General features: G+C 48.5%; 1 protein-coding gene across 1 annotated transcript in view; it reads left to right on the top strand.

Moving 5' to 3' along the window:
• Nucleotides 1-12,500, top strand: part of bbs9 (Bardet-Biedl syndrome 9) — a 113,993-nt gene that overhangs the window by 92,390 nt on the left and 9,103 nt on the right. Inside the window, exon 14 of the mRNA XM_063198409.1 lies at nucleotides 1,416-1,520. Within this exon, the coding sequence (XP_063054479.1) occupies nucleotides 1,416-1,520 (105 nt within the window). The remainder of the gene's footprint in view (nucleotides 1-1,415; nucleotides 1,521-12,500) is intronic.

Genomic DNA, 12,500 nt, shown 5'->3' with positions numbered 1-12,500 from the left:
TTTTTTCTTTTTTTTTTTTAAGAAATCATTGTCCTAATAGGCCCTAGGTGCACTCTGCTTTATTTGTCTGTTATTTTTCAGGTCAAAATTAAGTGGCATATCACAGTTTTTCCCTTCCAAAAAAAAATAATAATCGCGACTATTCGAAAAAAATAGTTGATAGAATAATCGGGAGGAAAATAATCTTTAGGGACAGCCCTATACCAGAATGGCAATGACCAAGTCGTAATGTATTACCAAAGGCCCCATGAACTGTCATAGTAGTGTATTACTATAGTAGTTAACTTTCAATGTCTATTACAATGTGCCACAGGAGGTACGGCGTGCATTAAGGGGCTACGGTTGATATTTCACATTCGCAAGATATGTTATGCTACATTCCATTGGCTTATTTTCACCAGATGCCTTTATCCGGAGTACAAATGAGGACATAACTAGAAGCATGAGATATGGGCTGGAATATACAGTACACTGTACAGACCAAGCGGAGTAGCGGTATTTCACCATCTCTGGAAATTAGCTAATTTAACACCTCCCTTCCGGTTAAATAATGTTTGGTAACACTTTATAATAATAATGAAAAGCATTATAAATACTTAGTAAATAATTAAGTAAAATAAATGATGAAATGGTGCGGTATCACACAAGTTCATAAATGAAGGTTTGTAAGGAGATATGTTAATGGGTGTGTAACAGGACAGTACAATACATCACATTACATTACATTGCACTTAGCATACGCTTTCATTTATTCAAAGCCACTTACAACTATTATTTTTTCAGGTTATTGGTTACAGTCCCTGGAGCAATGTGGGGTTAGTTAGGTGCCTTGCTCAAGGGCACTTCAGCCATGGATGGAGATGTAGGAAGAGGTCAGGGGAGGATTCGAACCGGCAACCCCTAGATTGAAAGACCAACTCTCTAAACACCAGGCCACGGCTGCCTATATATGCCAATACAATACAACATGTATTTATATAGCACCGTATCACAACTATGAAGTTGACTCAAAGCACTTTCAAATACATACCCATACACACACACACATACACATTCCCACATTCATTCACACACTAGCTGTGGAGGCTGCCGTACTGCGCCAATTCTCTGGGGTTGACATGAGAAAGTGTAAAACTGTGTTTTAATGGGGTTTCTTTGTACTATGTTATGGAGTATGTAACAGTGTGTAATGTGTATTGCAGTGTAGTATGTGCTATGTTATGGAGTATGTAACAGTGTGTGATGTGTATTGCAGTGCAGTATGTAATATGTTATGGAGTATGTAACAGTGTGTGATGTGTATTGCAGTGCAGTATGTACTATGTTATGGAGTATGTAACAGTGTGTGATGTGTATTGCAGTGCAGTATGTACTATGTTATGGAGTATGTAACAGTGTGTGATGTGTGTTTGCAGGCAGCGGGGCTCAGAGCTCGGTGTCCTTCTCGGCGTACCTGAACGGACCTTACCTGCCGGCCGACCTGGCAGGGGACGTGGCCGTGTCCTACAGCTCTCCTACAGGTAGACTAGATAACCGTCTGTCTGTCTGTCTGCATAGTCACCTGTCTGTCTGTCTGGCTGTCTGTCTGTCTGTCTGTCTGGCTGTCTGCATAGTCACCTGTATGTCTGTCTGGCTGTCTGTCTGCCTGACTGCCTGACTGCCTGTTTGCCTGACCACTTGTCTGTCTGTCTGTCTGTCTGTCTGGCTGGCTGGCTGTCTGGCTGTCCGTCTGTGTCTGCCTGCCTGTCTGTCTGTCTGTCTGGCTGGCTGGCCATCCGTCTCTCTGGCTGTCTGTCTGTCTGTCTGGCTGTCTGTCTGTCTGGCTGGCTGTCTGACTGTCTGGCTGTCTGGCTGTCCGTCTGTGTCTGTCTGTCTGTCTTTCTTTCTGGCCATACGTCTGTGTCTGTCTGTCTGTCTGTCTGTCTGTCTGTCTGTCTGGCTATCTGGCCAGCCGTCTCTGTCTGTCTGTCTGTCTGTCTGTCTTTCTTTCTGGCCATATGTCTGTGTCTGTCTGTCTGTCTGTCTGTCTGTCTGGCTATCTGGCCAGCCGTCTGTGTCTGTCTGTCTGTCTGTCTGTCTGTCTGGCTGTCAGTCTGTCTGTCTGTCTGTCTGTCTGGCCCGTCGTCTGTGTCTTTTGGTCTATTTCACCTGGTGGGGGACGTAGCCGTGTCCTACAGCTCTCCTACAGGTACGCTGCATAGTCACCTGTCTGTCTGTCTGTCTGTCTGTCTGCATAGTCACCTGTCTGTCTGTCTGTCTGCATAGTCACCTGTCTGTCTGTCTGTCTGTCTGTCTGTCTGTCTGTCTGTCTGTCTGTATGTCTGTCTGGCTGTCTGTCTGTCTGTGTGTGTGTACCTGTGGTACGCTGCATAGTCACCTGTCTGTCTGTCTGTCTGTCTGCCTGTCTGTCTGGCTGTCTGTCTGTCTGTGTCTGCCTGTCTGTCTGTCATAGCTGTCTGTCTGTCTGTCTGTCTGGCTAGCTGTCTGGCTAGCTGGCTATCTGTCTGTCTGGCTGTCTGGCTGTCTGGCTGTCTGTCTGTCTGTCTGTCTAGCTGTCCGGCTGGTTGGCTGTCTGTCTGTCTGTCTAGACATTAGATAGACATCACCTCCTCTCTCCTGCCCTCCTTGTAGTATGTCTGTGTGTCCTGTCTGTCCATCTTTCTGTCCATCTTTCTGTCTGTCTCTCTGTCTTTCTGTCTTTCTGTCTGTCTGTCTGTCTGTCTAGCTGGCTGTCTGTCTGTCTGGCTGTCCGTCTTTCTTTCTGGCCATACGTCTGTGTCTGCCTGTCTGTCTGTCATAGCTGGCTGGTTGGCTGTCGGGCTGTCTGTCTTCTGGTCCATTTGTTTGTCTGGCTGGCTCGATCTGCGTTCTCCAGCTCACATCAGTCCATGTGTGTGTGTGTGTGTGTGTGTGTGTGTGTGTGTGTGTGTGTGTGTGTGTGTGTGTGTGTGTGTGTGTGTGTGTGTGTGTGGGAGAGTGAGAAACCTGCTGTAGCTCCCAGCTGTGGTGTGCTGTGTTGCCTTGCTCAGGGCCCTGAGCTGCGCTGTGTGTGTGTGTGTGTGTGTGTGTGTGTGTGTGTCTTGTTCAGGGCCCTGGCACGGGTGTGTGAGTGTGTGTATCGGCCCCTGACACAGAAGAGCCAGCAGGCCTGTTGGCAGCCAGGGCCCCGAGCTACACACACACACACACACACACACACACACACACACACACACACACACACACACACACACACTGTAGGCAGCCAGGGCCTCGAGCTACACACACACACACACACACACACACACACACACACACACACACACACACACACACACACACACACACACACACACACCCTGTAGGCAGCCAGGGCCTCGAGCTACACACACACACACACACATACACACACACACACACCCACACACACACACACACACACACACACACACACACACACACACACACACACACAGGCAGAGCCCTGGGGTCACTCTGAAGACATTACACCCACCCCACCTCCTCCTCCCTCTCCCCTTCTCCCCCCCTCCATCCCTCTCCTCCCCACATCCACGACTCACAAAAACCTCCTTTACCCCTCTCTCTCGCTCTCCCCCTCTCCCCATCTCCCCCTCTCTCGCTCTCCCCCTCTCCCCCTCTCCCCCTCTCCCCCTCTCCCCCTCTCCCCCTCTCTCTCTCTCTCCCCCTCTCCCCCTCTCCCCCTCTCCCCCTCTCCCCCTCTCCCCCTCTCCCCCTCTCTCCCTCTCCTCCTCCCTCTCCCCCTCTCCCCCTCTCCCCCACTCCCCACACAACTGACAAAAACCTCCTTTCTTTAAATGAAAATGTCACAAGGCATTTTTCCCCTGCTTTGCCTTATTATTTTACTCGATTCAAAATGTTCACCAGGAGAAAAAGGAAGGAAAAAGAGAGAGAGGGAGAGGGAGAGGGAGAGGGAGAGAGAGAGGGAGAGAGAGAGAGAGAGAGAGAGAGAGAGAGAGAGAGAGAGCGAGAGCGAGTGGGAGAGAGAGAGAGAGCAGTGTTACTATTGTTTCCTTTGGACGCTGTCTGTGTTGGCAACGCCCGGTGGAAAGGTTCCTAAAAGACCATTAAACCTGAAATGGCTTGGAAATATCTTGCCGGATTTTTTTCTTTTTTCCTTTTCCTTTTTTTCCCTTTATTTCTCTTTCTCTTTCTCTCGTTCGTTCTTTTAGGTGATTTTTTATTGTGCGTCCAAAAATAGAGTGTGGAAAGTAGAGGCCGCTCTGCAGTGCTTCACGCCGCCTCTGAACACTCTGTGGCAGACCTGGCGGACAGAGAGGAGAGAGAGGGGGGGGGAGAGAGGGAGGGGGGGGGGGAGGAGAGAGGGAGGGAGGGAGATAGAGGGGGGGGAGGGAGAGAGGGAGAGAGAGAGAGAGAGAGAGAGAGAGAGAGAGAGAGAGAGGGGGGGGGAGAGGAGGGGGAGAGAGAGAGGGAGAGGTAGAGGTAGAGAGAGAGAGAGGGGAGGGGGAGAGGGAGAGAGAGAGAGAGAGAGAGCGAGAGAGAGACGGAGAGAGAGAGAGGGAGGGAGAGGGGGGGGGGGGAGGGGAGGGGGGGGAAGAGGAGAGAGAGAAGAGGAGAGAGGAGAGGGATAGGGGAGAGGGAGAGGAGGGTGAGAGGGGAGAAGAGAGGGGAGGGGAGAGGAGAGTGAGGGGGGGAGGGAGAGGGAGGGAGGGAGAGATCGGAGGAGAGGGGGGGGGGAGAGGGAGGAGAGGGAGGTAGGGGAGGAGAGGAGAGAGAGGGAGAGAGGGTGAGAGAGAGAGAGGTAGAGAGATATGTAGAGAGGAGAGAGAGAGAGAGGAGAGGAAGAGAGATGAGAGAGGGGAGAGAGAGGGGGAGAGAGAGAGAGAGAGGAGGGGAGAGAGAGGGAGAGAGAGAGAGAGAGAGGCTGGCCGCTGTGAAAGGCTCTGGCTGCCTTGTTTGACAGATGAAATCACAACTCCAGTACAACTCTCTCCCAGCATGGCACAATGGATCATTTAGAGGAGAGAGAGAGAGAGAGAGAGAGAGAGAGAGAGAGAGAGAGAGAGAGGAGGAGTGAGAGGAGGAGAGATGAGGTGAGAGAGAGAGAGAGAGTGACGAGAGGCGAGAGAGAGGAGAGAGAGTTAGAGGAGAGAGAGAGGAGAGAGGAGAGGAGAGAAGAGAGACAGGAGAGAGGCGAGACACCAGGGGAGAGAGAGAGAGATAGAGGGAGAGAGAGAGACAGAGACAGAGGGAGAGGGAGAGGGAGAGAGACAGAGAGAGTCATGTAGACGGAGGGAGAATGCATTGAGCTGTTGAGATGGCACAAGAGGAGCAGGACTACACACACACACACACACACACACACACACACACACACACACACACACACACACACACACACACGCGCGTGCCAAATATACTGTACATTGGTCATATTTTGAGCATGCTGTGTTTCCAGTAGCAGCTGCTGTGCGGAGGGAGAGTTGTGTGTGCTGGAGAGAGGGCTGTGGGTTTGTGATGTAGCCACTAGTTGGTTTTCTCCGTCAACTCACTCCGCCTGTCTCAACTCAACGCAAAAGTGACGCATCGTTTCTTTTCTTTGGGCACCATGGATGTAATACAAAGTCTACCAGTAGTTTTCTCAGAATGACAAAGTGCACGTTTACACATCATCGTGACAGAACATTTGCTTGTCCTAGTGCAGGGGCTCTGTCTCACGTAGGAAGCTCTTAGAAGCTCTCAGAAGCTCTTAGTGCAGATTCTTAGAAGCTCTTAGACGTTCTTAGAAGCTCTTAGTGCAGATTCTTAGAAGCTCTTAGAAGTTCTTAGAAGCTCTTAGAAGCTCTTAGTGCAGATTCTTAGAAGCTCTTTGAAGTTCTTAGAAGCTCTTAGAAGCTCTTAGTGCAGATTCTTAGAAGCTCTTAGAAGCTCTTAGTGCAGATTATTGGAAGCTCTTATGGTGCATTCCAGGCCCAATCCAAACTAGTTGGAGATCTGATTTCTTCCACCTCCTACTTGGAAAAATGCTCTGGAACTCCAGTCAAAGTGGGACCTCCTGCTGAAAGACTGGGGGGACCTCGTTGTACTCCCACCTCAACAAGTCGGAGGATAATGGCGGTGCTCATGGAGCCATCATGTAAAATGTAAATAAATAAGCTAAACTTGTGCAGTTGTTCCAGACACCTTCATTTTAACTCAACATCTTCTCCTTGTTATAGAATGATATTGTGTCAGCATAAATGTAACATACACCAGAAATAATAGCTATTTTGGTTGTTTTGGCTCGTATCAAAACCCCTCGTCTACGTCAGTTAAACCGCAACGGTTGCTATGGTTTTAGAACTCCCATTTCAACTGGCTGAAACGGGGGCTGAAACATGCAGGTAGCAGGAAGTGCGATCTCCTATACTAGTCTGGATTGGGTCTGGAATTAGGGATGCACCGATACACATTTTTTCACTTCCGATCCGATCCTGATATCTGATATCCTGATATCCTGATGTAAATTTGGATATCTGCCGATACCGATACTACTCTACTATGCATGGGGTTCACCTTGAGGTAGGCACAAGCAGACTATTTGGTCAGAAAAGGGAGTCAGAAGAGCTGGAAACCAATTAATACGCAAAAAGTAAAAAAGTAACAATCCCATCCTGAAAACTAATATGCAAGTGTTTCAAATTAACATTGCACCTGACTCAATGTCTGTATCAGGAAAATTCGATATTTTGGGAAAATTCCGATCCAATCCGATCTTCGAAATATGTTGATATCTGATATACCGATACCGATATCCCATCCCTATCTGAAATGCACCATTACAGATGCTTCTAACCAAGTGGGGCTAAGGCCACATGCTTGAAAACTCTACTGTAGCTGACACGCTTTATACACAAGACACACAGTGCCACAGAGTGTGTGTGTGTGTGCGCGTGTGCGTGTGCGTGTGCGTGTGCGTGTGTGTGTGTGTGTGTGTGTGTGTGTTTGTGTGTGTGTGTGTGTGTGTGTGTGCCTGCGTGCGTGCGTGCGCGTGCGTGTGCGTGTGAGTGAATGACTGCGTGCGTGCGTGCGTGCGTGCGTGCGTGTGTGTGTGTGTGTGTGTGTGTGTGTGTGTGGGCATCGTCAGAACACACCCCTGTAAGCCCCGTGGCTGTGTGTTAAAAGCATGTTAATCTTTATTAGTGCTCTCCTGCCTGGAATGGATGGAATGCTACTTTCCTGTTTCCTCTCTCTCTCTCTCTCTCTCTCTCTCTCTCTCTCTCTCTCTCTCTCTCTCTCTCTCTCTCTCTCTCTCTCTCTCTCTCCTCCCTCCCTGTCATCTTCCCTCTTTCATTCTCCCTCGCTCACGTTCACCATTATCAACCATCCTACCCTCTCCTCCTCTCCTCCTCCTCCCTCTCCTCCTCTCCTCCTCCTCCCCCTCCTCCTCTTGTTCTTTCCATCCTCAGTCAAATCACGCCATCTCTCCCTCCTCCCTCTCCTCCTCCTCCTCCACCTCTCCCTCCTCCTCCTTCTCCCTCTCCTCTTTCTCCTCCTCCTCCTCCCCCTCTTCTTCCTCCTCCTTTTCTTTCCCATCCTCAGTCATATCACACCATCTCCCCCTCCTCCTCCTCTCCTTCCTCTCCTCCTCTCCTCCCACTCCTCCTCTCCTCCTCCTCTCTCTCCTCTCCTCCTCTATTCCTCCTCCCCTCTCTCCTCCCCTCCTCCTCCTCCTCCTCCTCTCCTTCCTCTCCCCCTCCTCCTCCTCCTCCCTCTCCTCCTCTCCTTCCTCTCTCCTCCTCCTCCTCTCCTCCTCTCCTCTCCCCATCTCCTCTCCTCTCCTCTCCCCCTCTCCTCCTCCTCCTCTCTCCATCCCCCTCTCCTCCTTCCTCTCCTCCTCTCCTCCTCCTCCTCTCTCCTCTCTCCTCTCTCCTCCCTCCTCTTCTCCTCATCCTCTCTCATTCCTCCTCTCCCTCCTCCTCCTCTTCTCCTCTTCCTCCTCTCCTCCTCCTCCTCTCTCCATCCCCCTCTCCTCCTTCCTCTCCTCCTCTCCTCCTCCTCCTACTCTCCTCCTCTCCTCCTCTCCCCCTCCATCCCCTTTTCCTCCTGAGGGACATAATGAGTGGTGTGTAGACACTGGCTGAGGATTTACAGTAAGAGAGCCGTCCCATCACGACCCTGCTCATCTCATCTCATCTCAGCTGCACACACACACACACACACACACACACACACACACACACACACACACACACACACACACACGCGCGCGCGCACACACACGCACACGCACATGTGCGCACGCACACACGCACACGCACATGTGCGCACGCACACACACACACGCACATGCACACACACACACACACACGCACACACACACACACACACATGCATGCACACACGCACACACACATGCGCGCACGCACACACACACACGCATGCACACACACACACGCACACACGCTCGCACGCACACACACACACCCCTCATCACAGATGCCCAGTGGCGTGCAACAGGAGAGGGAGGAGAAGGCCACTCCTGAAACACTCATGCAGGGATTAACGAGAGATAGAGAAGGAGAGAGAAAGGGAGAGAGAGGGAGAGGAAGGGAGAGAAAGGGATAGAGAGGGGGAGATAAAGGAAGAGAGGGAGAGAGAAAAGAAGAGAAAGGGATAGAGAGGGGGAGAGAAAGGAAGAGAGGGAGAGAGAAAAGAAGAGAAAGGGATAGAGAGGAATAGAGAGGGAGAGAGGTAGGTAGAGAGAAAGGGAGAGAGAAAGGGATAGAGAGAGTGAGGTAGGAAGAGAGAAAGGGAGAGCGAGGGAGAGAGAGGAATAGAGAGGGAGAGAGGTAGGAAGAGAGAAAGGGAGAGAGAAAAGGATAGAGAGGGAGAGAAAGGAAGAGAGAAAGGGATAGAGAGGGATAGGGGCAGGGCCGGTTCTGGCTTATTTGGTGCCCTAGGCGAGTTTGAGTTCTGGCGCCCCCCCCCCCCCCCCCCCTTTTCTTATACCTTACAGATCACAAGAGTAATATCCGTAGTAAGCTTAACTAAATAGCATCAAGAACAATAACCGTTTTTCATCAAATGGATTTGTGGTTCTTTTTGACAGGCGACCAACACATCAGATTGAGTCGCATGAAAGTAGCTTCACTGTGTGGTATGTTGGATGTGATGGTGGTGGGGCCCCCAACCCCAGATGAGATGGAGGTTATCAATGTGTTTGAATTGTAACGTGAAATTGAAATGCCAGGAGAGTGATACAGTAGGCCTACATTTGCATGTAAAATGCATGTGTAGACAATAAGCCTACCAAGGAGGTCTGCATTGATCTACACTACCTACAGCATCACAAAGCATGGCAGCATAACAATTTTAATAAGCTACACATTTGTGCTGTCTTCCAAACCAATTTCATTTCTGGACTGGAAATAGTGGTGCATTTGTGAGTAGGAGAATGAGAAGGGGGCTATCTATGTGTTTGAACTGGAGGGACAGGGTGAGAGAAAGAGAGAAGTGACACGCTATTGAATTTCATAATATACAAAATATAGTAAATAGCCTCACTTGTCTGCTGTGCATGGTTCTGTTACATGATTAATGTAGGCTATGTCATTCTGGTCTGGAAATTAATGTTTTTTTAAGCTTACAACAAGCAGGTAATTAATGTGGATGGAAGGAGATATGGCAGCTAAAATTGTTTTAAACATTGCACCAGTCTTACTTTACATTGCTTGTCAACCTAAGCAAGTAGGCCTATTATGATATCAGGTGGGTGTTAGTGAGTAGGCTACTAACAGCTACTTTACTGGATTTCATTGCTTGGCATACTTGGCTAATGTTAGCATGCTAACTAGCGATTTCTCTGATCAAAAACAAAGCTCTTTTTCTCTCTAATTCCAAATACTAACCTCTTAACTATTAGGCTTTCCATAATCACAAACGGTTGCTGATTAAATCACATAGTTCCAAAACACCCTCTGAAACTCCTGCATCATGCAATGAGTGGTTTAATGAGAACATAATAATCTCCATCCAGCAGAGCAGCACTATTGTTTGCGCTTGCCCTCTCTGTCTCTCGAGTGAGTCTCTCTCCAAATTCAAAATAGAGCGCAGGCTGTCACTCGTCCCGCCCCCTTTCTCAGAACTGTCTGTTTATTGGTTCACAGACTTCCCAGAGACAGTTGGAAGCGATATTACTATTGGCTGAGGGGCGCTTTGCCGTGAGGAGCGCTTTCGCCACTCTTTGTTGATTGCGACTTCATAAAATAAAACTTCATATCGCAAAATTACGCATAGGAGAGCGCCATTTCGGCGCCCCTTCTTCACATGGCGCTCTAGGCGACCGCCTAGCCGGCCTATGCTAAAAACCGGCCCTGGATAGAGGAAGGAAGAGAGGGATAGAGAGAGAGAGAAAGACAGAGGGAAAGGAAGAGGGGGAAAAACACTCACACACACACACACATGCACGCGCACGCACACACACACACACACATACACACGCACACACACACGCACGCACACACACACTTATGCACACGTACACACACACCCTTAAACACTTGCTAATGGCTTTACAATAGTGGAAAGTCTAGTGTTTTTATATACTGGCGTGGCGTTTAGGGCAGTTTAGAGCAGGCTAAACGTCTGCTGTTCCACAGCACACTCCCAACAGATTTACTGCTCTGAACTTGTCACCAGGGTTGCCAGATGAGGCTGATGATTTCCAGCCCCAAAAAATGCTCAAAACCCGCCTAGAAGCACAAAATTCCGCCCAATTCTATTGATTTCTATGGGAAACATTGGGCGGGTTTTCCTGATAAATGCCATTTTTAACCTGCACACAACCATCCTAAGGAGCCCAATTGGGCGGGAAACAGCCCAATCTGGCAACACTGCTTGTCACTCCCGCTGGATTTACGGCGAGCTAGCGAGAAGCGCTAAAGCTCCCCTGTCCAGAGAGGAGCACTAATGCAGATGACTTCATTATCTCATGAGCTCATGTCACCCGCCCACACGCCTGCTTTTCTTCCTTTCTTTCGTTCTTTCTTTCTTTCTTTCGTTCTTTCTTTCTTTCTTTCTTTCTTTCACTCAGTCTTTCTTTCTTTCTTTCTTTCTTTCTTTCTTTCTTTCTTTCTTTCTTTCTTTCTTTCTTTCTTTCTTTCTTTCACTCTGTCTTTCTTTCTTTCACTCTTTCTTTCTTTCTTTCTTTCTTTCTTTCACTCTTTCACTCTTTCTTTCTTTCTGTCTTTCTTTCTTTCTTTCGTTCTTTCTTTCTTTCTTTCTTTCTTTCTTTCACTCTTTCTTTCTTTCACTCTTTCTTTCTGTCTTTCACTCTGTCTTTCTTTCTTTCACTCTTTCTTTCGTTCTTTCTTTCTTTCTTTCTTTCTTTCTTTCTTTCTTTCTTTCTTTCACTCTGTCTTTCTTTTTTCTTTCTTTCTTTCTTTCACTCTTTCACTCTTTCTTTCTTTCTGTCTTTCTTTCTTTCTTTCTTGTTTTTATTAGGATAAGTCAGTTTGAGAGTAGTAGATAGGAAAGTGAGTGGGAGAGAGAGAGAGATGGGGTGAGGCTGACTGGGAAATGACCCCGGCCGGAGTAGAAGCCCGGTCCCCACAGGCCCCACATCTTGTCTTGTCTTGTCTTGTCTTGTCTTGTCTTGTCTTGTCTTGTCTTTCTCAATGCTTGAGCCCTTTCAAGTTTTCCTTCCTCGTTCCAGTTCCGACAGCAATGCGGAGCACTACCAGCCCTCCGACAACTCTGGTTACCCTGCGCACTCTGCAGCAGATGTGCTATACTGTAAACAATGACGGGTCAATTTCATCACAGCAGAGCATAGATATACAAGGGCCGCACGTAGGGATGCACGATGTATCGGCCAGATGTATCGGCCGATATTTGACATTTCTCAACACATCGGACATCGGTCCGATGGGTTAAACTGGGCCGATGTTAACGCTGATGTTTTTAAAAAAATATTTTATGGTTCTAAAAGGTTGGACTTGACGGTGACTTACATTGTTGGTCTTCTAGTTTGTCTCTATTTTTTATCTAATTTTATCAGAGGGATTTAAAAAGTGTTTTTGGAAATAAGAGGACATGTATTGTATTGTATTTTTTTATTGTATTGCCTGTATTAAATGTTATCTCTTAAAAAAAAAACTAAAAAAACATCTGTATCGGTTAATATCGGTTATCGGCCACAACCGCAATATCGATATCGGTCAAAATTTTTCACATCGTGCATCCCTAGGCGCACGGGTAAACAAGGGGCGCATCCAGAGCTGGACTGGCCATCTGGCATAGCGGGCATTTCCCGGTGGGCCCTGCACCTTCGTGGGCCCCTATTTTCAGAAATGTTAAAATTATTATGGGCGCATGGATAGACAAGGGGCAGCTCGTAATCGGCAGCCCACATCAGGGGACATTGGGGTCTCTGTGCAGGGTTGAATTGAAAACCAACCGTGCAGTCAAACGCTGGCAGAGCAGTGCTTCACATTTTGTCTGAAGCAGCGTGCGGAGGACCTTTAAAGTGAGACTGTCCC

This window comes from Engraulis encrasicolus, chromosome 5 (assembly GCF_034702125.1).
Source record: "Engraulis encrasicolus isolate BLACKSEA-1 chromosome 5, IST_EnEncr_1.0, whole genome shotgun sequence".
Lineage (NCBI taxonomy): Eukaryota > Metazoa > Chordata > Actinopteri > Clupeiformes > Engraulidae > Engraulis > Engraulis encrasicolus.
The sequence above is the reverse complement of the archived record's forward strand: the minus strand, read 5'-3'. Positions and strand labels throughout refer to the sequence as shown.